The sequence below is a fragment of the Mauremys reevesii genome, linkage group 19, assembly GCF_016161935.1.
Source record: "Mauremys reevesii isolate NIE-2019 linkage group 19, ASM1616193v1, whole genome shotgun sequence".
In the NCBI taxonomy this organism is placed as follows: Eukaryota; Metazoa; Chordata; order Testudines; family Geoemydidae; genus Mauremys; species Mauremys reevesii.
Genome location: NC_052641.1, coordinates 10,173,180 through 10,199,419, shown reverse-complemented (window position 1 = coordinate 10,199,419; position 26,240 = coordinate 10,173,180). Strand labels below are relative to the sequence as shown.

The window sequence follows — 26,240 nt, the reverse complement described above, 5'->3', positions numbered from 1 at the left end:
TATTGCAGTGGAGACTGCAAAATGTCTTGGGATCTTTGGGGATGAAAGGTGCTGTGCAAATACACAATATTTTACTAGTCCTCTTTTAAGAGCCCTTGTGAGACCGTAGTGTGTGAGCCTGACACACCAGACAGCAGCGGTGGGTGTCTCCCTCAAATGCTTGAACACATTCTAACAACTGCGTAGAAATACACCATCATCTGGTACTGGAATTAAAAGAGCTCGGTTTGCCCCTCCCTATGTCTCCTTCAGTTTTTGGCCTTTACACCCAAAATGTGTTTTAAGGCTGTGGCTTTTAAGTAGGTGGCAAATCGCGCTGGAAGGATTTGGTATGTGGAATATTTTTATGCATCTCTCTTTTCTCTCACCTTTCATTGTTTTTCCCCTTGGAATATCTCCTTTAACATTCCACTCATAATGCTCTTCAAAGGAGAAGGCTGTATTTGAATAACGATGCCTAAAATCTGTTCTCCAGCCAAGGGCCCTTAGACTGGAAAACAACTAACTTCCCCATATGGCTGAGTGTCTGTGTGGGAATTCAAACAGGTGTCTGTGAGCTGGTGGCCATTCCTTTGAACTGCATGAGAGACACTGCTGGCCTCAAATGACCCTTTTCCTCAAACTTTTACATCATGCTATGTTCCTGGCTGCTAGATTATTATGCCATAAATTTAATAAACTAGGCACTGGCCATCTCACTTTTGAGTTGAAGAGCCTAGGACTTGGTTGGTTTTTTCATTTCTTTTGTGTGTTTTGTTTGGTTTCTGGGTTCTTCTTCTTGTGTTTTAAAAGTCTTTGAAAGCTGAGTGCATGTATCTGGAGAAAACACTTCATTTGAGGGGTTGGCCCTTGTGAATGTTTAGGAAATATTGAGGATGGGATTTTCAAAAGCCCTCCGTGTTGGCCAACTCTGTTCTCCATTGAAGAGAATGGTAAAACTCCCACCGAAGCCAATGGGAACAGAGCCAGGCCAATGCATAGCAATTTGCAACCTCTCTTCTCTCCCACCTTAGCATCCTATATGGAACGAGTCTGGAGGTCTTAGTCCAGTTCCTTGTGGAGAGGTACCCCGTCTTAAACCTACTGCTATACCAGTTGGGCTATACCAGCAGAGAAGCCAAGGACTGACTAGGCCCTGGAAACTGACCACCCTCTTACATCCCAAGAGGTGGCCTGTTCAGTTAAGGGTTGAGGGATATCAATCGGGAAGCAATTGCCCAGTATATCCTTGCTCAGACCCATGCCGCTGCCCAGGCAATACATGATTTGTGACTAAAGAGAGAACTTCCCTTGCCAGAGCTGCCCCTTTGACTGCACAGTTCACACAAATCATTTTAAAAACAAAGCTCTATCGAATATCTGAAAAGAGGCACAATTAGGAAAATTAAAGCACTACCCCCACCCCTTCTCTGCTGCTACCAGGAGATGACATTAACCTATCTCCAGTCATTGCTCACTGCCCCTTTCCAATATTCCCTGACGTACCAGAGACAGGTCACCGCACAGATTTGGTAGACATGTCTGAATGAACCAAAGGAAAGATGAAAAAAGACCCTGGTACTGGGGGCCAACTTAGAAAAGATTGTGATCCCTGCAGAGACATCCTCTTTGTCCTCCAGGTGTAGTATACAGACTGCCTTTCCTTAGACAGGTATGACTGGCCTTGAAACACACTACGCCTAGCATACTTCTATCTAAGTTACCTCTCTTGTTAGTATCAAGATTTTTGCCTTTCTATCTCAACCACAAATCCCAAAGAAGAGTTAAAGAGCTGTGCAAAATTCAGTACGTAAGCGTGAACACGTGTGGCTAAATTCTGTCAGTCCCTTAGTGAGCAACCTTGGAATCTACACTATATGCAGCAGATCCTCCTTTCAGTGTGTCTATCTGTAATTCCCACAAGAGTCAGGGTCAGAACGGACGTCAGACTGCTTTACTGATGACACGCCAAATCAGTCTTGAGGGGGCGCCAACAGTTGTCTGCAAAGCAGCCAGGAAACCACTGGTTTAGAATAAGACAGAAGGAGGTAAAGCAGTATCCCTGTGTAACAACATGTGCTGTATGGGCCTAAAGCAGGCTATGATGGGAAACACATAGGCACATCAAAGGAGAATGAGAGCTCCTTCAAAAGAACCAACAGAAATTCAGTGCCTTTGGTGGGACAATGTTCATTGCCCCTTGAAATGTTTGTGCAGCTGAAGATCTCCCCACGTCCTGGATCTCCAGCTGGACACCAATTACTGTCCAAGCCTGAGCCTGCATTGTTGGGGGGCCCTGGGCGAGAGAGGGGCAGGCAGACCTACCTTTTTGGTCTTGACCGTTGAGGTGCAGCAGTCCCCACCATCATAGTTGCAGAAGGCTCGGTTATTGATGGCATCACAGTAGTTGTCCCCCATGAAAGGCTGAAAAACAAACAGCATGAAGAGGCTGAGAATATGGATACAGTCCTCAGCGAGGGATCCAGCACTACTGTTGGTCATGCCAGACACTTCCTCTTTAAAAGTCATGGCCATGTTCATAAGTATTCTAAAAAGACACCACGAAGCAGCTTATACCCAAACTTTTATTACTGCTGCATATTTAAATATGCCTTTGGGATGCTGGACACCCAAACAGAACAACACTGAACTTGTGCAAGAAAATCTGGAAGTAAAATGGACTATTCTAGTTTTACCTTCCGAATGAGCTATGTGCAAAGAGTAAACCAAAAGCATAACTGGTGGGAAGAAAATTAGAATTGTTGGGCAAGATGTCCACTTGATGTAAATTGGCTCAACACCATTGACTCTCATTGAGCTATCGCGATTTACACTAGCACTGGCTTTGGGCCATAAAAAGCTTTTTTTTTTGTTTTAATTATTTAATATGCTAACAGTTATACAGGCAAGGGATTTTTTTTTAAAGATATGATTTTATTTTAACAAGGTCACTTAAAAAATATGTAATATTTGGCTAATCGCCCAATAAACCTGCCAATTCATTTACTTATGCTACACGCCTTTCAACACTTAGAAAGCTGTCAATAGGGACTTTTTGAGGAGTATGCCTTTTACCTCCATTGGAATACACAAGAATGGAGGGGCTGCTTGGAGGGACAGAATGGGAAAGATAATAAATATTTTGCTTCGGTAAGAACATTCTGGGTTGAATCATCTGGGATGGGGGGTGAGGGATCAAACCTAGACATCGGTATTTAAAACTCTGTGCCTGTACTGCTTGAGCTAAAAGACCAGGTCTACCAGTTCAGCTGCAGTAGTAGACTTATAAAACCGCCATACCTGCCACTAGAAGGGGACAAAGAGTCACACGGCATTAGCCTGGGTTACACTTTAAAAAGCAAAAAAGAAAAGTCAAGGAAATTCTCGTCTTGTAGCCTTTACTCAGGTAAAGCTCCCATTGCGATCAGTGCAGGATTTGTGGGGGAGGGATAGCTCAGTGGTTTGAGCACTGGCCTGTTAAACCCAGAGTTGTGAATTCAATCCTTGAGGGGGCCATTTAGGGAACTGGGGTAAAAATCTGTCTGGGGATTGGCCCTGCTTTGAGCAAGGAGTTGAACTAGATGACTTTCTGAGGTCCCTTCCAACCCTGATAGTCTATGATTCTATGTTATCACTGGCTTAGTACCTGCCTCCCCCTGGCCTGGGATGATAGGGAAGGTTGCTCAACCCCCTCCATGCAGGAAGAAGGGGACTCCATACAGCGTGTTTCCTCTCTAACCCTAATGCTGGAGAACACGGCTTGGCCCGTTCTTGGATAAAGCCCTACATATTGGAAGGACCATTCCCTGTGCAGATGACATATTTCGTGCAGTAGCCCACAACCAATAGCATGGTAAAGATTTCGATGGGGATGCTGTGGCGCTATGAATGAACGATGATGAAGAAGGTTTCTATTGACACAGAGGGATCCTGGCAATTAGCAATGATGGGAAAGAAAAAGTAGAAAATAGGCACGTCAGTAATAAAAGCTTCTGGTAAATCATTACATCATTTCAAAGTCTGCCTAAGTAAGAATGCTTCTTAAATAGCACAGGGAGTTGGTACCCAATGGTTCATCAGCACATGACTGGCATTTCTTAATGGTCCCTGGCTGTTGTTTAGCTCTCTCTAGAGAACAGAAGTGCCTAGCCAGGTTCTATGAAAGTAATGTGCAAGATTGTTTATGACAACCAAAGCACCGACAGTGGGATGCTTTTCATTAGGGAACATTTAGACAGAAAACTATTACATTGTCAGGGAGCTATTGCCTTCCGGGGTCGGGCATCTGTCTGCAAAAGAAAGCAAATGGTTACCTACCTGTAACTGAGCTATGATGCAGAGGTGCATTCTATGTGGGTGTGCGCACCCCGCACACTGAAGCCGGAGAACTTTGTATGCCCCAGTCTGCAAAGATGGACTGCAGGATGCTGGGCTTCAGACACCACTCGTGATTCAGGAAGAAATTCCTGCTGAGGTGATCCACCAAGTTATGGTAGATCCCAGACAAATGACTGGCCATGGGGTAATGTTTTCAATGACGCAAAACTGCCAGAACCGCAGTGCCTCCTGACAAAGCACGTTGGAGTGTCCTCTCTTCTGCCAGTCCACACATCACGGGTGGTGGTGTCGGTGAGTATGAGAACTGCTGAGCCTCTGATGTGATCTCGGAAGGTCTGACAAAGCATTGTAGATGGCACGAAGCTCCAGGACAGTGATATGTAGAGAAGCTTCCTGTTCTGACAACAGGCCTTGAAACTTCAGTGACTCCAGATGCACTCACCAACCTATTAAGGAGGCATTGATTCTGGTCGGTGGAGACCAAGCAAAGGGAACACTTTGGCACATGTTGTCCTGAATTGTCCACTATCACAAGGAATCTAAGATTGGCAGAAGAAGACGGACCAATCTGTCCAAGGAATGATGGTGCAGATGGTAGACCAACTTCAACCATATTTGAAGAGGACAAAGACCGCAGCCTGGCATATTAGACTACTCGTGTGTATGCAGCCGTATGGCCTAGCACCCTCCGGTATACTTGGACTGTGGCTGACAGATGGGACTGCAGCTGCAGACATAAGTGGCATGGAATTCTTTGTCAGCAGATACGGTCTCAAATTCATAGAGTCTATCAGGGCCCCAACGAATCTGATTCTTTAAGTTGGAACAACTGTTGACTTCCTGCTGGTTAGGATGAGACCCAGACAATTGAGTAGGTGTAGTGTGAACAGAGGGTGTCCGCTCTGGACTCACCCCTTAGTAACCAATTGTCCAGATATGGGAAGAAACAAATTCCCCTCTTCCTGAGGTACGCTGTCACCATGACCGTTTATTTGGTAAAGACAGGGCAGCACGGTGTACTGGTAGTGCTGGTCTGCCATGACAAACCGGAGAAAGCTCCTGTGTCTCAGGAGAATTGCTACATGAAAAGAAACATCCTGAACGTCCAGGAAAATGAACCAGCCATTGTGATTTAAGGCATGGAGGATAGTTGCCAGGGTGTTCATATGGAATCTCATGTATCTGATGTATTTATTGAGGTCACGGAGGTCAAGGATAGGTCTCATCCCTCCCTTGGACTTGGGAACCAGGAAATAGATGGAGTACAATCCCTGTCCCCAGTGCTGCAGTGGGACCTCCTCTACAACCCCCAAGGCCAGTAGAGACTGAAACTGCCCGAGGAGCAGTGTCTCCTGAGAGGGATGCTTGAAGAGAGACAGGGTAGTGGGTGGGACAGAGGGATGGAGAGGAACTGTATAGCATAACCCAATCTAATGGTGTTTAGGCCTCTGTTGTCTATTGTAATCAAGTCCCAAACACTGTAAAAAATGGGCCAGCTGTCCCCAAACAAAGGTGACAGGGAAGGAGAGGTTACCACTGGATCGCTGCCTTGGCCACATGAGTCAAAACAGGCACTTGCTAGACACCAGGCTGTGTGGGGTGGCTGGCTAACGCCAGAACCAGAGGGCCTCCTCCTTTGGATCTGTGGCGCTTTCTGGAGTAGTCCCATTGTCGCACAGGAAGGAAGGACTGTCCAAAAAATGCTGAGAGTGGTATTGTTTATGTGGTGTCTCCTCACAGCAGGGGTACGTACTCTCAAAGCACACAAAGTTGCTTGGGAGTCTTTAAAAGAGTGCAAGCTTTTGTCGGTCTTTTCTGAAATCAAAACCCAGACATCAAACAGTAAGTCCTCAATGGTCTGCTGTATGTTGGGTACAATGCCTGAGCTCTGTAGCTGTGAGGCCCTCCTCATGGTTTCAGCTCATGCCATAATCCTGGCTGAGGCACCTGCCTCATCCAGAGCTGCTTGCAATGGCATTTTGGCCACCAAATGGCCCTGTGAAATGAACACCTTGAACTCTTCCCTGGAGGCTTTTGGCAACTTGTTCGTGAATTTAGCCACCCAATTAACAAAGTCATATTTGGAGAGCAACACCTACTGGCTCAAGGTGCGCATCTGCAAGGTAGAGGATGTATAAATTTTTCTCTCCATCAAGTCCATCCTCTTTGGGCATAGATTTATACCTTCTCTGCCGAGCCCTGTTGTTTGCGGCAGTAACCACAATGGAGTGAGGGTCTGAGTGGGAACAGAAACCCTCTAACCATTGTGTGGCAATCAAGTACGGTTTCTCTGAATGCTTCACCATAGAGGGGAATGAAGCTGGGGTATTCCACAGGGCCTCTGCAGGCTCCAGGGGAGCCTCTTCTATTGGCTGGGCTACTCTCCCTGGAGCTGATGGCTGGAAAATATCCAGCAGCTTATCCATATTCTCCAGGAGGAATTCCGCCTGGATACCCAAAGTAGTGGCCATATACCTCAGGAAGTCCTGATATGCCTTAAAGTCCTCATGTGCCAAGGGAGAGGACGATTCCAGTATGGTAGAATCATCCAGGGAGGACAAAGAGGAGGTTTGCTGCATCAGAGACAGATCCTGTTCTTGTACCACAACATCCAGACAGAAGAGCCCCATAGGATGGGGGAGAATGACCCTGACCTGGATCTTGAAGAATCCCAGAGTTTCTATGGTGACAATGGGGAAGCCAGCCCCGATGGGGGCAAACAACTGGTCAGTTTAGTTTGAAGTCCAATAAGGAGGCAGCATCAGTGCCAAAGAGGAGCGGGGCATCGGCACCAACGGCACCAAATGAGAGACATTCCCACCCTGTACCGGGGAGGCGTTGGCACTGAGGCTGGTACTGAACTTGATGATGGGATTTGCTTCCAAGACAGTGATGGTGCTGAAGGATGCTCCAGCACTGAGGAGGTCTTTGGTGCCAGGCCTGGCCTCGACTTCATAGTCTGCAGCCCAGGTGGTGCAAGCTATGGTGCCGATGTCCCCATCGGCTCTGTGACATGGCCAGAAGGCGCCAAGGGCACAACAGAGGATGAGCCAGTAGACACCATAGCAATGGAGACTTCCTGAATCATGAAGAGTCCGGGATTGAGAGACAAAGTAGGTCTGATGCTCCCTCGTATGCTACTGGCGTGGTGCCTATTTTGTTAGTACTGGACTCAATGGACGCCCATGACCACAACCAGAGTTGACAGGATGGGCCTTAGCTGCCCTCGGTGCTGGGCCAGGGAGCGGCTGGACAGACCTGCTCCATCCCACATGCCAGTGCTGGTCAGCACTCCTCTTAGAAGAGGAGGAGGAGGAGGAGTCTCCCTAAGCCCTGGAATGGTCCTGGTTCATTTTATGGGACCTTTTCCTCACTGACCAAAGGAGGATGAAGAACCCTTTTCCTCTTGGGGCAAACACCAGAGCCTGAATGCAAAGCAGCATCACCTGCCAGGTCTGAAGGCGACTGCCGATGAGATGAGGGCCTCATGGCCCGCTCCAGGAGATACTGCTCCAACAGCAAATCTCACGCCATCAGGGTCCTCTTTGTGAATAACTTGCAGATGGAGCCTCTGTCTTTAATGTGTCCCTCCCCGAGACACAGCAAGTACCTCACGTGGGAGTCGCTGCTAGAGATGCCCCCCTACACAATGAACAACTGGTGAGGCCATCAAACAACTCAGCCAACTACTCTAGCTAAAATTAAACTAACACTTAACTAAACCTAAACTTAACTAAACTAAACTAACACTTAACTAAACTCCTACTATTATATACAAGCAACAGTTCTCAGAAACTGAGATGAAATTGTGAGGTGTAGACAACACATAGATCTTCGACTCTTGGCCATGGGCAGTGAGAAGGAACTCAGGGGGTTAGGGCAGCACCATCCTTATATGGCTAGGGTAGGGGCTATGGTTGCAGGGTGTGAACGCTTCCACTATGGGTAAAGTTCTCTGGCTCTGGTGCACAGGGTGCGCACACCCACGCAGAATACATGGCTGCGTCCACTCAAAGAAGAACCTGTCTTTTACCATGTGAAAGTTATACCACACAACATCCACACAGGAGGAGGCCTGTGGTCTAGTATTTAGTGTGGAAGTCAGGAGATCTGAGTTTCGTTCCAAGCTCTGCTACCTTGGGCAAGTCACTTCCCTTCAGTGTACCCACCTATAAAACTGGAGTAATGTTTACTGAAGGCACAGGCGTGCTGAGAGTATTATGAGTGCTTGGGATTCTCAGTGAGGTGCTAGTGGAAAGCTCAGAGGAGCAAAGACATTCTTAAGGATAATGCACTGGCATAGAACTCAGGAAGCTTGGTTCAAATCCTGGCTCTTCTATAGCCTCTCTGTGTGATATTGGGTGAGTCACATGGCCCAGACCCTCAATGGTATTCATAACCCCAACTTCCACTGAAATCATTGGGCCTAAAAACCTTTGAGGATCTGAGCCTTAATCCCTCTGTGTTTTAGTTTCTCCCTCGGTAAATGGGGATAACGCTTCCCTGCCTCACAAAGGGGCTGCGAAGAGACGCTTGTGGAGTGCTCAGACAACACAGTGGTGGGAGTCAAGTCAGAGGTGCCCAGTGCCGCTTTTACACAAAATATGTCAAGGCTTCTACAACTGTTCAAGGAAGCCGCCAACAGACATTTCATACTTCCTGACAATCATTAATCGCTAATGGCACATGTGACTAAAAAGCCAGAACCAAGCCTTAAACTGCCTTGATTTGCTCAAAAATGGGCCGAGAGTCAATGGGGAGGTTTGTTAACCTTTCAGTATATCGGGGCAGACGGCTGAGCGTGTGATGAAACCAGGAGAGTTCAATATGCTTTTTAGGTTTCATTGGAAATGCTTTCCATGGCTCTAGACCTGACAGAATGCTTATTCAGATACAATGGGTAGGAGATGCTAATAATGCCTTGATTTGAACTGTTTGCTGGGTGGGGAAGGGCCTTGATGCATAAGTCCTTCATAGGCAGGATGAGTTAATAGGTAATAATTGGAGATATACCAATCTCCTAGAGCTGGAAGGGACCTCAAAAGGTCATTGAGTCCAGCCCCCTGCCTTCACTAGCAGGACCAATTTTTTGCCCCAGATCCCTAAGTGGCCCTCTCAAGGATTGAACTCACAACACTGGATTTAGCAGGCCAATGCTCAAACCACTGAGCTATCTCTCCCCCCACTGCCCAAAAAAACCTGTCTGGCAGGGTTCATCAACACAGTTTCCTTTAGGAGGCAAAACTTTGGCTTGGAGGGGCCACTTGGTGGGTTTTGACTATCAGTGGCCATTTTTCCTGTTGTATTCAGTGCCAAGGTGAGGTTGACGTGTGTCCAGTTTTTGAACTCAGAAAATAATTCAGGCTGGGAATTCCAATGAAGCCTAAAGGTGTTAGCACCCCAATTCCTATTGTACTTCAATGACAGTTGGGTGCCTAACTCCATAAGCCACTTTGAAACATGCCAATCTCAGTATTTTAAAAGTCCCCATCTCCAGTCCTCCTTCCTCCCGCCATTTCCCAGTCACTCCTGCTCCAGTTCCACATCTGGGTTGTTCTTGCTCCCTTTCTCTTTCCTAATGTTTATCTCTTCTCCAAGGTTCAGGGGAAAGGGGGTGCCCTGGACTTTCAGAGAGTTCAATTTCTAGTCAGACAGAGCAACCTTAAACCCCTTCAAAATCAAGGCAAACAATTGGAGGCTTTTGTGACTGTCCAGTGATGACTCGCCAAATCCTGAGAATGCCCAAGTGTAGGGAATCAGGCCTGTTTAGTAGCCAAGAATTGTCCACCTTAGTTAGACACTGTAAGGCTCGTCCAATCATCAGCTGTCATTGAGCACTGCTCTGCACTAGAAAAATGACCTTTTCTTGCCAATAGGTGTCAGAACTGGTGCAGCTGAAGACCATTTAACTGCAAATAAAGACAAGGCCAAACCGGATTTGGCCATTCCTCAGAAACAGAGATTTAAAACCGATTCATCTGCACCCATTGTTACCACCCACCCTAGGAAACCAAACTGGATGGGCTTAGTTAATTAACTCTAATGCTCACATCGCAGGCTTTGATGCAGTGAATCAGCGCTGGGTGTGGATACCACTTGAGTCCTGCTGTGCAGACAACGCTCTGGAGAAGGAGAAAAAAAGAAATGGGCTAAGACAAAGAAATCACTGTACACAAAGCGAATGTGCTTGCATACATGCCCCCCCACCCCACCAAACTCTCCCAAGTAGTTCCGTTCCTAACACCTCTTGTATTTTCAGGATCTGACAGTCCTCCAAGTATTTACAAGACGTGTTGGACTTGACACTTGCAACAACAGAATGTTTGGAATTAAAATAATATTTAAGGGTCTCCTGAAATGTCATGTTCAATATTTCACTCATGGTGGGGGGTTTGTGGCAGGGAAAGGGAAAGGTAGCATCCAGGCTCTAGCTCTGTGAAGTGTGAGGGAGACATTTCGGAATGGCTTTAGGGGACTTCTTTGCCACCACCTAGGGTGACCAGACAGCAAATGTGAAAAATCGGGACAGGAGGTGGGGGATAATAGGAGCCTATATAAGAAAAAGACCCAAAAATCAGGACTGTCCCTATAAAATCAGGACATCTGGTCACACTATTGCCACCAGGCACCACTTTTTATGGCTGTCTATCCTCCCCATGCTGCATGAGGAGATTGCTGGGGCGAGTGCTGGGGGTGGAAAAAAGCGCTTATGGAAAAAAGTCTTTTAGAATTGAATAGAAAATGGAAACCTTTCTATAAGCCTTTTGCACCCTCATATAGATTTTAAATAGCACTGTAGCCCCACAAGGCCACTCAAAATAACCCATAAAAAAGACTATATCCGCTATTACATTTAAAGGCATTTCAATAGAACCCTATTGATTCCAGCTTCATCAAACATTACATGACTTTTCCATAAGGCAAAGCTGGGAAGGACGAGTCATGGTCAAAACACAGATATTTAAAAAAAAAGTCTTCAAACCCGATAGGTCTGCAGAAGGGAGTGGAAGAGCTCATGCGAGCAGGTCTATTTCTGATGACACTCTCACTTCGAGTCCCCAGTTGTCACAGAGGCATTGCCTTTATTAGGAAAAAAGGTACATTCTTACCTCATGTTAACTAACACATGGTAACTAACATGGGGTACAATCCCAGTGAAGACATGAGGCCTTCCCCATAGTCTTTACCTTGACCTGCTAATTTGTGTAAAACTACAATCTGCCTTGTCTTCACTTGGGTTTTACCTCACTTGGATTAGTTACCACGTCTCAGATACCCCATGAGGTAAGAACACGCTTTTTTTCCCTAGTGGAGGCACAGGCGGCATGGTAATGGTACCCGCAAACATGGAAGCTAAAGGAAAAAGAAGATTAAGTCAAACTCTTTCAAATATCAAGAAATGGTTGAGGGTTTGGATAGACTTTGGGTGGAGAGGAGAGGAGGGAAAGTCCAGAGGAACCAAAGAGGATTATTATTTTGTCTAAACCAAATCTTCCCTACCTAAGAAAGACCCTACCAGAAGCGAGCTTAGTAAGGAGTACTGCGTAGACTGCATGACTACTATCTCTATGCGGCCTTCTGATCCCCACCCTCCCTGAACGTCCATCCGTCACAACACTCATTTCAGAAGGTCCGTTTCCTTTACAGAGGAGGGAACAATCATATTAAGATAACAACGGTGACACAACGGCTGGTTTTGTGAGGCGTGCCAAGGGGCATTTGCCAAACAGTAGGAACTGTGGTAGAGGCTTAGGAAAGAAAGGAATTAACATTTAGAAGAGACTGTGGAATGAGCCATCCCTTCCCCTATTTATCTGAGGCCTAATTTTATCCGTCTGCAGGGGAACCTCAGCATGTTTGTACAGTTTCTGTCATTTGAGGCTTACCTGATGTGTGCTAGGAAAAAGGACTTTTATACTATCAGCACAGGGCTGTTTATCTTTCCGACACCCTCAGATTTTCCACTATTAGTCAGGCCTGGCCTGCCCCACCTGTCTCACAACAGGGCCCGTCTATGTGAGAGGGGAAGAGGCTGGGGAAGCTGACGGGGGAGGAGGGAGAAACCAATGTTGTTTATCCCATCAGCGAGGGAGACCGCAAGGTGCAGGGGCCCCACAGCATCCAGTTTGCTCCCAATGAGCTCTTGACAGACATCTGGAAATTTCAAGGCTGCCACAAACGGTAAGACATTTTTTTCCCCCTTTTATTTACTGTGCTTCAGGGCAAAAAAGAGAAAACCTTTTTAGGTTTCAAAACATATAAGACGGGGGATTGGGAAGAGGCAAGGACTGGCTCCGGGAGCTTTTGAACCCAGGGCTAAGCTGAAGGAGAACTGAAGAAAAATACAGGCCTTTCCCTTCTCCATGCCCAGACCCATCCAAATAATGTGAGAAAAATAACTGCGTTTCCAAAGAACTTCCTCTGCTCCCTGGGGCACCAACATTACAACAAAAAAACAAAAAAACATTTGCTGCCAATATACGTGACTGAGTATGTGAATTGGGAGCTGGAGAACGGGACTGGCCTGACAGTCCTGGAAAGGGAAGGACTGTGTTTATCCACAGAAGAGGTCAAGCACTCGCAGCAGCAGGGCAAGCACCCAATCACCATGTCTTGTTGATACGCACTAGCCCTGACCGGGAGAGTCCTCTCCACAGCCCCTTCAGTCCTCTGTCTCTCTGTTGAGACTGACGGTTACTGCAGCCTGAGAACTGCCCTAACAGCACCAAACCTATCCCACATGACGGCAGTGAGCGGTCACCTAATGGATCCAACCGCCTGGGCTGGATTCACACCAACTGCTTAGAGGTGATCGACTCCATATCTCATTACACACAGTCCGAGCAAGAAGTCAACTGAAAGGAAGAATTAAAACACTGGCAGTGATGGGACAGTCGATGGTTTCCAGAAAACACCTCTGGGAAAATGGAGATGGGCTGAAGTGGATGTCCAGTGTGGACAAACTCCACCTCTAGGCTCCACCACAGCAAAGGCTGTTGTTCATCTACAGTTGCTCAAACTTTGCAAAACTGAGGTTCATATGAACAATTTGCCAGGAGCATCTAATTGCATAAAAACAGAGATACTACTTAAAATCCCAAATCAATGTGCATTGCCTAACACTTGTTTCCTGTGCTTTAGTGGGGGAACAACAACTCTAGTAAAGACTTAACATAGGCCACCACTCAAGTGGACAGACAAGACTGGGGTGCTTCAGGGAGGTGGCATTTAAATAAAGGGGGAGGAAACTTGTTCTTAGTATGTTTGGAGAAGCCTCTTCTTCAGAAAGGCTGTTGCCAAGTAAGGCTGGTTCTCTGTAGAGGATCTATTGGTTATTTTCGCTGAGCTCACCAGTAGAGCCAGGAGAAAAATGGATTTGTCAGTTCACTGGCAATTCTGAAAAACTTAAAAAAAATCATTTTGGTTCAATCTGAATTTTTTTGGGGAAAATTTTGATGAAATGACAAGTCAGAAAAAAAATCATTTCAGATTGAACAAAACATTTCATTCAATCAGACTGACATGTTTCAACTATTAAAAAACATTTTACATTAAAAAAATAGGATTAAAGGAAATTTACGAACAAAAAGTAATTCTGAATGGAAAAGTCAAAACCTTTCGATTTGGGGGGAATTTTTTTTCCGTTGTTTTTTGACCAAAACAATTCAGCGAAAACGACATGAATTTGTGAAATGTGTATGTGTCTCCGAATCTGAAAAAATGAGTGTGAAAAATTTCTCCCAGCTCTACTTACCTGCGTGAAACCACATCAGCTGTTCAGCTTTGTCTTCTCCCTGTAGCTATATACACAAGGTGATATCCACCCCCTAGCCAACTGGCTAGCAAAATGCCTATGCCTCATGTAAGCCCCAGCTGTTAAATGGTGGCTAGGTTTTGTGCTGGCCCTTAGCCTAGGGGGCAGTTTCACCCAGAGGGAGGGAATGCAGCTACCGGCCACATTGCCATATTGTAGAGCCCTGTAGGATGCCTTTGGGCTGATTAGCCCCATATTAAATTAATTAGGACCTGACCAGGGGCTTTTGAGCTGTGACTGGAGGGGGACATGGAGGGTCCATATTACAGTGAGAGGCTTGGGGGAGGGGGTGGGGTTCATGTCATGCAGCTGCTCTGCCAAGCTTTCTGCTGGCCGGTTTGGGGAGGAGGGACCCTAAACCCCCCCACACCACATTTTTCCCTTCTCCACGTTAGAGAGGGAATGGCCAAGAGAGCAGAGTCTGCGGTGAGGCAAGCAGGGGACTGCACCCAGATCTTGAAGAGGGGGTGTTGTGTGTGTGTGAAGGGCCATTTTCACCTCCCACAACCCTCCTCAGACATGCACAGTCCTAACTCACTCAGAAAGCAGCCGGTGCAGTAGCACATACAAAGTCGCTACTTGCCCAAAGCACAGTCCCCTTGTGATCTGCGTTGGTTCCAGGTCGTTTCCAGATGCTATTTAAGGTGGTGGGTTTAATAACGGGGAGCTTTATGTGGGCTCAGTCCTGGTGACTTCAGAGACCAGCTCTCTCCCAGTGCGATACCTTGGCAGATGAGATCATTGGAGCTGCTCCCACTAACACCCAACGCTGCTAATATGCAGGAGGCTGGGAGCAGAACCCTCTCAGAGAAAGGCCCTCAGCTATGGACTTGGCTTTTCTTGCTGGTTTGCCAAAGCCTGAATTCCCAATGCAAGGCTAGCTTGTTCCCCTCAAGGCTTTTCCTCGCAGGTGAGGCAGGGGCGGGAGGCATGGCTTGATGGGAGAGTTCTGTCTGTATGGAAATCTGGGTGGTTTTGATTTGCGGCCATTGGTCCTAACAGTGGTGGCTCTAATGAATACACGGGCACTCGCAGCACTGCATGGGCCGACTGAAGTAAATAAACACAGATACCGAGCAGAGGAGGAATGGGAGATCCACCTCGGGAGCCTGGCTTGCAGATGTGACCCAATGGTATTTATGGGGTGGGGACAAGACCAAGGCAAATATACGAGGCTGCCTGGCAAGGCATGAATCTGAGGGCTGCTGAGCTGCAAAAGCAGATAAAAGAGGGGGTCATCAGGGAGGCATATGTCACTGGAATGGCTTGGGGCTCATGTCAGTGCCTGGGAATGAGCTTAGGTTACAGTCATTATCATAATACAAAGGTACATAGGTTATGACTGCGTTGGGCAATTCCATTCTTCCTATGGCCCATGAAGGAAGGGGACGTACCGGGGGATTCACAGATTCAGCTTCCAAGGCCAGATGAGTCACCATGACCATCGAGCCCAACCCCCTGCATGCACAAAGCACAGAACTTGTCCCAGAAGCTGGAGAAAAGTGCATCTTTCAGAAAATATTAAATCTTGTTTTAGGGTGTATCTGCACTGCACACAAAGGCTGGCTCTCTGGGATCCGGGCTTGTGGACTAGGGGTTTCCAAGGCCATGCTTGAGCGTCCATGCAACACTGTAAACCTTGGCTTACAATTGCTAGGCCTGGATCTCACAGCTGTCCTACCATGACCATGCCGCACTATGCAGACCTTCAGACTCCGGTCTGCAGCCTGCTCTGCGTCCACACTGCAAAATGACAGGGCTGGACCCAAGTCACAGCAGGGTTCGGGCTCTGACCCACCCCCACAGCAAGGTCCTAGGACCCGGGTCTTGAGTGCTTGCTGACCTTAGTTAGACTTGATTTGTGGGTAGACGGAAAAGGTGCTTTGGGTCAAACCTAAGTCAGAGCCTGGGCTTAGTCTGAAGGTCTGTCTGCACTGCAAAGACCCCAAAGGATGGTCTGGCCACGACTCTCTGGGTAAACCATTCCAGTGTTTCACAGCAGGTGGGGTTTGGAGAGGGAAGTGAATGTGTCATTTTCTTTTCTTTTCTTTTTTTTCCTCTTCAAATTTTGGAACTGATCAGAAATGATCAAACTCTGAGCACAGACCGGCCCCAGGGCCGAACACGAACACTGCTCGCTTGCAAAAGTTACCCCTTCCTTAGCTGCAGGCCTTCCAGAATTACGCAGAGACTGACACTGAGTGATGAGATGGAAAGATGTTTTCTAAGAGCAATCCCCTAGTTGATCCAACCAGAACCTGCTCTAGGGAGATGCTCCGTCCTCTCCGTTTCCAAAGAGGTCTGTTTGTTGAAGTGGATTAATTTGCACTTGGTACTCACAATATCCTACCCACCTTTTAACATAGTTTTAGAAACTCAACCCTTTAATCTGCTATTTACAAACCAATCCTTTTTAGTGTGTGTGTGGGTCAAACTCCTAACCAGTCACAATCTAAAGATCTTTGTTGTAGAGGCAAAATTAACCCAGATTTTCCACTGTGCTCCTGGAAACCATCAATCCTCCCCGCCCAAATCTCACTCCCCTATTCTCCCCTTTTACTACCATTTTTCCCCCTGCTGCCTAATGAGCCCTCCAGAGACCCTGAAGCATCCACACTGCATTGTAAACCTGGGCTTACAATTGCCCATTACAGCTCCCTCCGAGTCCCGGCATCAATAAATGAGGGCAGCGCAGCAGAGATTGGGAGGGAAGCTGTGGTTTTATTTCACCATGAATTACAAAACCTCTTTGAACTCCAGAGCTCAGGATAGAGCCAGTGAGAAATAGCCTCGAATACAGAGATAAGGTTTTTACAGCGATGTATTTCACACCAGCAACTTGGCAAAGCCTAGGCTGGGGCAGTAATGGAATCAGAAAGTATGGAGTGAATGAGGAGAGCAGAGAGACAGCCTGTGATTGTGATAGCCTCCAGTCACCTCCCAGGAGCGGTTCTATCGTTCTGTCTGCCTGTCTGTGTGCAGCACACAAGCACAGCACGGCCAGGATTTTCAGAAGGGCTCAGCACCCACACTCAGGGCCAAATTTTCAAAGATGCTACAGGTAGGCACCTAAAAAGACGGATTGTCAAATATGCTCAGTATGCTGGTTGTCTGGTGGGTGCTTAGCCCTTGTGAAAATCTGGCCCTGGATATGTAAAATGCAGGGCCGGATTTCCCACAGAGCTCAGGACCAGACTTTCAAGTACTCAGCACCTGCTACTGGGGAGACATTTAAAAAAAATGGTTTCCAATTTTGGCATGAAAAAGGGGCCAGATTTTCAAAAATGCTCTGCACCCACCCTGCACCCCAGGTGCTAAGTGCTTTTGAAAAACTGGCACACAGAGTGAATTTCTGTGTTTATATGCCTGCACTAACCTGTATAAGCGAGAGTGTGTATGTAAGTGCCTATTTACGTGGGTTTCTATGCAGGAGCTTATATTTATGTATGTATGCATAGCATGAGTGTGGTTTTGGATGTATCTGTGTACTTGTTTGTCTAACCTACACACGTGCATGTGTGTGTGTGTTTCCAATGGTGGTTGAATGTGTGTGTAAAGGTGCACTATTTGGGTAGGTGTGTTTATGGGTGACTGTAAATATGTATTTGTGTACATCTGTGTTTCTTTGTGTGTGTGCATCTGCAGGTACATGCTTGTAAGGGTGCCAACCAGTGTCCACCTGTGTGTGTTTTCATGGGTACATATAAGTGCGTGTGCATGATATGAGTGTTTGGCCTGTGCGTGGATCTGAGTGTGTGCCTTTGCAGAGTGCAGAAGGAGAGAGCGGTGACCTCTGAAATGGATGCTGTGCTGAGGAGACAGATGTCTGTCACATGGGGACGTAGGAGAATCAGTTGCCTCAGCCAGTTTGGGAAATTATATATGCCCCATATCAAGTTCTTCTGCTGCCTGAACACAGACAGGTCTCCACCACCCAATGTGCACAGAAAACCGAAGAGTAGTAAGAATTTAAAACCTGCCCTGTGCAGTTTTTCTTGTTCCCCTTTGCTTTCTCCTACAGTAGGTACAAAAGTGCATTGTCTGCACTCCCCATGGTGTTGGTGCAAGGGTGAAAGTCCCACCAGATCAGAACTGTTAGGAGCTGCGTGGATCAGAGGGCAAGGACGTGATCCCTTTAACTCAAGGTGGATATGCCTAGAGGATGTTGCACTGGGAAACTGCAGAGTTAAATGGGCCCTGCTACAGCAAAGTAAAGGGGCCACGGGGTAAACAAGAATCAGGTTTGGAGCCCCTACTGATGACAACCTTCTCCAAAGAGGGAAGATGTCTCGCCACACAGACGGGTATGAAATATTACCACTCCTCGGACAGCGCTATCCCCTACATCCTTAAATTCTGCTTTGTGGGTCAAGTTGATTGTTCACCTACTCTGGAGGAACATGAAAGTTGGCGGGCCTGGGGAGGGGTATTTAGTAACATCCACCACCACTGACCTTCACTCGTTGAGGGTTCATCCAGTGCTGGATGTCTTGTATGGTCTCGTTCACACGCAGCAGGATGGGCTCGTTGTGATCCGGACACGAGGTGGTGCATTCGGCTCCTTCATGGCACATGCAGAGGGAAACGAAGGAAGAAAGCAAACACCGTGTCACTCTCCTCCCATCATTTCAATTATCTGAGTACCCTGCATCTCCCTACTCTGCAGAACGATTACTACAGACAACCATAATGGAGCTCTTCACCTCCACGCCCCTCGCAACCTCTTGGGATTTACATTGTGAGAGGATTCTGACCACACCCCACAGCTTGTGACCCTAGGACCAGAGGGGGAGGGAGATATGCATAAGGGCTTGCTTCTTAAGGTGACCAATAGATTACAATATCAAAATATCACTGTGGCTACTTATCCATGGATCGAATGGGGGATTTATTCACTTCCTGAAGCAATCACTGAGAGACATTGAAGGCAGTTCTATTTCAAGAGCTCTTTCTGCAGCCATGAAGCGACTGAGCAGAGGCCAACAAACTCCTCTCACTTCTGACATGGACAACGAGCCAATGGCCTGATTTCCCCAAATTAGAAGACCCTGAAATAATGGAGAGCACGTCTAATGATGTTGCAGCTGGCTATCACCTAAGCCCCATGCTAAACAAGAAGTAAGAGGAGAGGTAATGATCAATTTGTGCACGTGTAAACTGGTATTTTCTCTGATTAACTGCCATGCCCTGCGGGAATCCTACCCTTGTTAAAACACACTGCGGTGCTCTGCAGTAACGTGGTGACACAACCATAGGCCCTAGCGTGCTGGACTATTACCATTTCCGCCCCCAGCAAATGGCTGCTGAGAGGGGCAGCTGCTGCAACCCTGTCATTAGGGATCCTGCACTCCAATCTGCGTGAGGGGGAGTTCATCTGTGGAGTGGTTTGGATGGCTGTGCCTTTGGCTCAAAAGTCACCACAGCCAGGCAGAGCAGATGAGGTGTTTGAGGAGAAAAGGAAAAGTGTTAGGGTCACACTGTCCCTGGCTGGGTACGGTTTTTCCCCCAGCCACCTCTATCTTTTTTTTTTCTTGTTCTCACGTGGAGGAGCCAGTTGGAACAAAGCAGGAGCCAGTTAGTTTAATTAGGGAGGCTTTGTTTCTGTTTTACGTCTCTCGTCTGAGCAGTAGTGACTCCACAGATTTGACTGGCTATCTGCCAGGTTTGGCTAGGCCCCTGAGTGGAAGGAAAAGATCCTCTTTTGGGGGACATCCAGATGACTTCCAAAATACATGACCTGCTCCTGAGAAGTGCTGATGGGAGACACTCACAAAGTGTGTGTCAATTTCTCCAGCTAGTGGCTGCTCCACTAGACCAGGGGTTCTCAGCCTTTTCCTTTTTGAGGCCTGCCCTCCCCAGCAATTGTTTGTCTGCATATAAAAGCCAGGGCTGGCGCGAGAGGGTAGCAAGCAGGGCACTTGCCTGGCGCCCCACACCACAGAGGGCACCACACAGCTAAGTTGCTCCGGCTTTGGTTTCAGCCCCAGGCTGCAGTCTGGTGCAACAGGACTTTGGGTTTCTGCCCTGGGTCCTTGGGAGTCTAATGCTGGCCATGCTTGGCAGACCCCCTGAAACCTGCTCGCGGCCGCCCAGGGCCACTGGTTGAGAACCGCTGCACTAGAGGATAACAGACTTCAGAGGCTACCCTAAGAGTTACCCCTTTAGCTGAAAAGGTCAAGGTCCAAGGTCCTGGTCACAGGCCAGGAGAGGAAAGGGATAGCTCAGTGGTTTGAGCAGTGGCCTGTTAAACCCAGGGTTGTGACTTCAATCCTTGAGGGGGACACTTAGGAATCTGGGGCAAAATCAGTACTTGGTCCTGCTAGTGAAGGCAGGGTGCTGGACTCAAATGACCTTTCAGGATCCCTTCCAGTTCTAGGAGATAGGACATGTCCATTAATTTTTTTTTAAAATCTATGCTGCAGGCCAGTACTCTGAGCTCCCTTGAGTCCTACTGAAGCTTTTCTGAGGGTGTGGGGCACACCAGGATTGGGCCCAAGGGATCTGTCTTCTGGACACTGCTAATGCAAGCTCAGCTAACAAGCATCCACTGGGAGGGAGGTGAAAAGGGCCAGGAGCACACAAAGAAGGGCTGAAATGCTGCCTTGCCTCCAGCACCGAGCGATGTTCCCTGGGAACAGGGGAATCAGTCTTTCTTCTCTGAAAAAGTGGCAACCCCTGGTAGGTAAGCAAAGGTCACCTCATCTCAAGGGTAAAATGCATTGTCAAATTAAGAGTCGCTGCTGCCTGCTCACAGCTCACTCCACTGTGCTATTTACACTCAAGGAAAGGAGCAGGTCTCAATTGTTTTGATATATGATCCGTAATTGGCACCATTAAAGAGAAGTGATCTCATCCAGGTTGTGTTCCTCTCCCCGGGGACGGGACTGAAGCAGGCTCCTGGTACCTTACAATGGTTACAATATAATGAGAGATCTGCACAACAGGGAACACTTTCTCCAAGTTCAAAGGGACAGCAGTGGGGGGAGGAGGTTTAGGGAAAGGGGCTGGTGGGGGGGAGGAAGGGGCCCGGGGTTTCTCTCCAAGCTGCATCTAATACAGCTCACATTCGAATGCTCCAGTATGGCGCTCGGATGGTGACCTTGGGAAAGGCACGTGCAAGCCGGTGTGCAGAATGGTAAATATAGCACGTCCCCCAGCAATCTGAATCTGACCTACAACAGAGCTCAGCACAGGCAGCAATTCAAAGCCTAGCAGCCCACGCTGAGTACTTAGGCAGAAATAAGATAGACCTTTCTGAGGGTTCCCAAAGAACGTATTGGTATGTGGGTTTGTCACTCTTACAGGATGCTCAGGCGGGGGTTATAATCTTCATGGGAGGAGGGCTGTATTTCTCACAGACCTGGCCCACTACTGGAATGCCTCCTCCTCCCTGCTGGCTTCCTATCCTTCTGCATCAATGCTCTGCTCTGCCCAGGCCTGCATCTCTGTCCCTCGTTCCCCTCGGCCCCTTTTGTGTGCCCCATGCTACATCCAATCTCTCTCTGGCCCCATCTACACTAACCATTTTCTTCAGCTCTCCAACTGTGGCCACATCACTGGTGCGAGCCCACGGTGGTAGAAATGGAGGCAGGAGGTGGGGCACCAGTGTAAACAGAGAACGAGTGGCTTTGCCACCGGGTCATGTAGACCTGCTCTGAGCAGGGTTCAGTGACACAGCCAGGCTGTGGTAGCCCTGGTACCCCTGTCGCTACGGGCAGAGCTGCATTAGCGCTAGTGCAATGGTGGGAGATTGCCCCAAAGCACTGGAGAAGAGACAGCCTTTGTCTCCTTCTCCCACTCTTGACCTTGTGGTGTTTTCACACGGCCCCTAGGACTGAGGCAGTCTCCTTTAGTATTATTATTTGTATTCTAGTAGCAACTAGGAACCCCAACTGAGATCAAAGCCCCATTGAGTGAAGCACAGACAGAGAGTGGGTGGGGAAACAGAGGCACAGCAAGGGTAAGTGACTTGCCCAAGGTCACACAGCAAGTCAGTGGCAGAGCTGGGGATGGAACCCAGTCCAGTAACCTATGCACTAGATCTCTTCCAGAAAAGTGCACAAATTATTCCTCACTTATTTTGGTGAACCTGTCACCATTACCCACACTCCTATTCTTTCCCCCCTATACCTTCTGATTAATTCTTTAAATAAAACACATAGAAGAGTATAAATCAATAAAAAAGCTTGGTGCTAACATGGCAGGTTGGTATCACGCACACGCATGTGCACAAACACAGCAATCACATGATTTTTGTTGCTGAAACCCTCCATCTTTCCCATCCCTCCCCACTCCCTGCCATTGTCTGCTGCCAGGGCTCACAGCATGGCTATGTTCTGTCTAAGGCAGATGATAAACTCCCTGGAGTAAGGATCTTGTCTTCCTCCATATCTGTAAAGTGATATAGGTTTCTATGAGTCATAATAACTGATCATATGAGAGTGCGCGCGCTGGTAAGTGTTTTTGTGTGCCTTCAGACGCACGCGCCTGTGGATGTGTGTGTTTGACAAAGAATGTGGTTGGATGGGTGAATTCATATTTGCAGAGGAGTATTTATGCATGGGGGAGTGCACTTGTGTCTTTGTGAATGTGCATGGGTGGGAGAGCATGTTTGTGTGTGTGCGTACGTACGTGTGTGTATTTCTGTGTTGGTGGGGGAGAGACTATATGGGTGAGAATATCTGTGAGTTTTGTATGTGTGTGTGAACACGGGTAGCTGAGTGGGAATATTTGCCTGTTTGTGTGTGTGTGTGGGGGGGGGATTCACCTAAGACCAAGAGGAAATGCGTGTGTATTTCTTCACTTATTTTAAAAAGATCATATTGGATTTGTTGCTCTTGTAGTTTGATCCCGGGAACTGCTCATTAAACTCAGCAGGACAAGGAACGTGGTGGAAGTGGAAATGCTGTGAGGGACTAGGAAGGCAGCATATGTTACCTGGTGTGTGGCATCTGAAAGCTTGATGTTCTCTGCAAATCCTAATTAGCTGCTTCCCACTCGGGCAAATTGGTCCCCAAAACACGATGACCCAAGGACTCTTGTCTCCTCCCTTCCCCCCTCCCCACCAGCTGCGGCCATGGCTTGAGCTCATATACCTATTCCATAGCCGTGCGCACAATGCAGCTTGAGGTTGCTGTTGAGCTGAGTGGGAAGAGAGCACTGGCCCTGCATCTCCTTGCAGAGGTGAAAGGAGCCGCTCCAGGTGCCATCCTTCCGGCAGTGAATCACGTTGTTACCACGGCCCTGGGAATGGGAAAAGCAAAATATAGTCAGAAAAGTGACAGAACAAGAATCAGAATTGAATCAAGGGCTGATGTTCTCTGGGAGCTGGGAAGGCCTAGGGATTGGGCTTTTAGCTTAGTGAGAAAGGGAATCGGCCTTCCTCAAAAGGACAAAGAAAAGACAGACGGTATCCTGCCCTGACAGACAGATGCACATTAACATTGTCTATGTAATGTTATGGCCTGTAACAGATGCTTTCAAAATGGACCCAAGCTAACTAGAATAAGGGAACTATCACCCAATGTTCCCTCTTTCTTGATTATAAGGTGTCTGTGCGGAGGGCAGCGAACGTTTTTCTCCTTTCCCTTTTCTAGCTAGTTACATCATCCTCCTATGGTAGAGAACAAAGAGTCCCCTAAGCCCATGTGAAGCAGAAACAAAGGCAGGACACTTCTCTGTGAGGTTTAGCTGGGGTGATCTTTAGAGCTTGCCTGCTGTGACTGACAGCAAAGCAAGAGACGGCGATAGAGAAGCACAGAGAGAGAGGGAGAGAAAGAAATCATCATGTGTGTGTGTGGAAGCGTGTGAGGGTGGGGGAGGGTGCGGGATATGACATTTGTCTTACAAAAAGAGACCCTGTGGAATATTGGAGAATGAATGAAAGTCCGCGGGGAAATATCAGGCCCTTTTAAAACACCAAAGACGTGCACAAGGCTTCTTTCATCAGATCTACGCTTGTGGCACCCAGGGAGTTCTGCATGAGCTGTTCTGCATGATCTGCAAGCCCCGTTGTTACTGGGGAGACACGGGACATTCTGCACCAGGATATCTTGTGGGGCTGGGTTGTCTAGCTCCCAGCGGGTGTTCTGCATTGGATATGTTATGGGAACTGGGCATCTCGCTCCCAATCCCTGGCATGCAAGGGGGGTTTAATGTAATCCATGTATTTGTCACTCAGTGGGGTGTACTGGACATTCTCTGTGAGCTATCTTGGGGAGGGGGGGTCTATGTGCCTGATGTGAAGTATTTTCAGACAGAGCCGTCAGCAGGCGAGGGGGGTATTCTCTGGGACCCGCATGCCTCACTCTGCAGGTGCCTGAGGCGTCCCGTGCAGGTTGCATAACAGGATCTGCACACTAAGTCCCCAGCACAGCCCTCGGTGTTTTGCTTGTGCTGCTCGTCACCTTTGTTTTGCTCTTGGTTCCAGGAGGAAATTTGTTTTTCTCTTTGACATTCTTATCCTTCCCCGCTGAGCTTGTTGACGAACACGATGTTCAGGGGGGTGATGCAACTGGTCTTCTCTGCAGGCTACTGGGTTGAATCTTTAGCCCGCTTGTTTGTGTGCTGGAGGATGATAATATCATTTGAATTTTGACTGCCTGGCAGAGACCAGTACCTGTGACTCTCACTGGCCCAAGGGTAACCATGCAAACAGCATGAAAGTCCAGACTAGTTGAAGAATGTTAGGGGAGGGACCGGAACCCCAATTCCCTGCTTTGTTTTGCTGCTTACTGGGTCAGACAGCACAGAGCACCTACGTACTGGGAACGTTTTCTCCTGCAGCAAGAAGTTCTTGTCATATGGTGGGAAGAGAAGGTATTTGAGTGGAAGAAACTCTATTTCCCCAGACTCCTTTGTGAATGAACAATCCGAATTAGACGTGGAGAAGATCTACTGGACCATGTTGTCCATCCCCCCTAAGATTTGTACCTATAGCACTTTATGGCATTTCCTACGGCTGCAGCCCAGCCTCTAAGCACTATACGAAATGTCCCTTAAAATCCTTGCTTCTTTCTTTCCTGTGACATTGCAACTGCAATCTATAAACGGTCTGAATCTGGTGCTGTGACAGTGAACTAAAGGTTTCATTCAAGGTACAAGGTTCTGTTTGCCTTCTCTGGGCATTGCGGTATTGTCAGAGGTAGCAAGAGAAGCATCTGGTACTGACCACTGTCAAAGACAGGGTAGTAGGTTCAATCTAGTCCAGCAACTCCTACCTCATGTTTGTGGTGGTAACTTTTCTCAGGTTTGCAGAGACAGCTTAGATCTGATTTTCATTTGGTGTGTGCACAGTAGCTAGAGAAGGAAGAGATTCGTTGTATTTGTGTGAGTATTTATGTGTACCTGCTTAAACAGTCACTGCACACCTGTGGTCAGTCCATTAGAGACTGAGATATCATGAGTGTAGAAGACTTTGGGCTAGATTCTCAAGTGAGTTACACCCCTGTGCTCAACTCGGGTAGAAAATTCCAGCAGAGAACTCTTCTGGTGGAGAACTCTGCTGAATGTTACTTTACCTCTGCATCTCCCAACCCATAGCTGGCATAGGGGCCATGTTAGGGCAGGAAAGCTGGGCTGTGCTGTGCTGATCCTCCACTGGCCTACGGTCCATTAAGGACCCTACATCAGTGGTGCAACTTAGCGTTGACCGACAGCAGCTCTAAGGGTACATCTATGCAGGGATCAAAAACCCGCGACTGGCTCGGATCAGCTGACTTGAGCTCGCTGGGCTCAGGCTCCGGCACTGAAAAATTGCTGTGTAGATGTTCAGACTCGGGATGGATCCTGCGAGGGTGAACGGTCCTGAACGACTATACGGTGAGATTTAGCCCTGCAGCCCAATCCCTGTGAGCCTGAGTCAGCTGATCCAGGCCAGCCACAGCAATGCTGCAGGTCTTTTATCCCTGTTCAGACATACCCTAAGTGTCACGAGGGCAGGGGTGTCAGAACGGCGTCACCAGCTCCCTGACAGCCTCCCCCCTACTCCTGCAAGAAGCTGATCTCTGGAGCAGGAGAAAATCTGGCAGAGGATGAAACTCCAGGTACCACATGCTTATCAGTGATAACTGAGCATGGTTTGTTATTGTGACATGTGTGTTGCACTTCC

The 26,240-nt window shown here is 47.8% G+C and overlaps 1 protein-coding gene across 2 annotated transcripts in view; it reads right to left on the bottom strand.

Annotated features, from left to right (window-relative positions):
• The window catches only part of PAPPA (pappalysin 1), a 452,227-nt gene that overhangs the window by 13,613 nt on the left and 412,374 nt on the right, over positions 1–26,240 (bottom strand). For both annotated transcript variants that reach the window (XM_039506691.1, XM_039506690.1), the window contains 4 exons: positions 23,227–23,374; positions 18,586–18,692; positions 10,368–10,439; positions 2,305–2,403 (listed from right to left, as the gene is read on the bottom strand). In XM_039506691.1, coding sequence (XP_039362625.1) covers positions 2,305–2,403; positions 10,368–10,439; positions 18,586–18,692; positions 23,227–23,374 — 426 coding nt within the window. The remainder of the gene's footprint in view (positions 1–2,304; positions 2,404–10,367; positions 10,440–18,585; positions 18,693–23,226; positions 23,375–26,240) is intronic.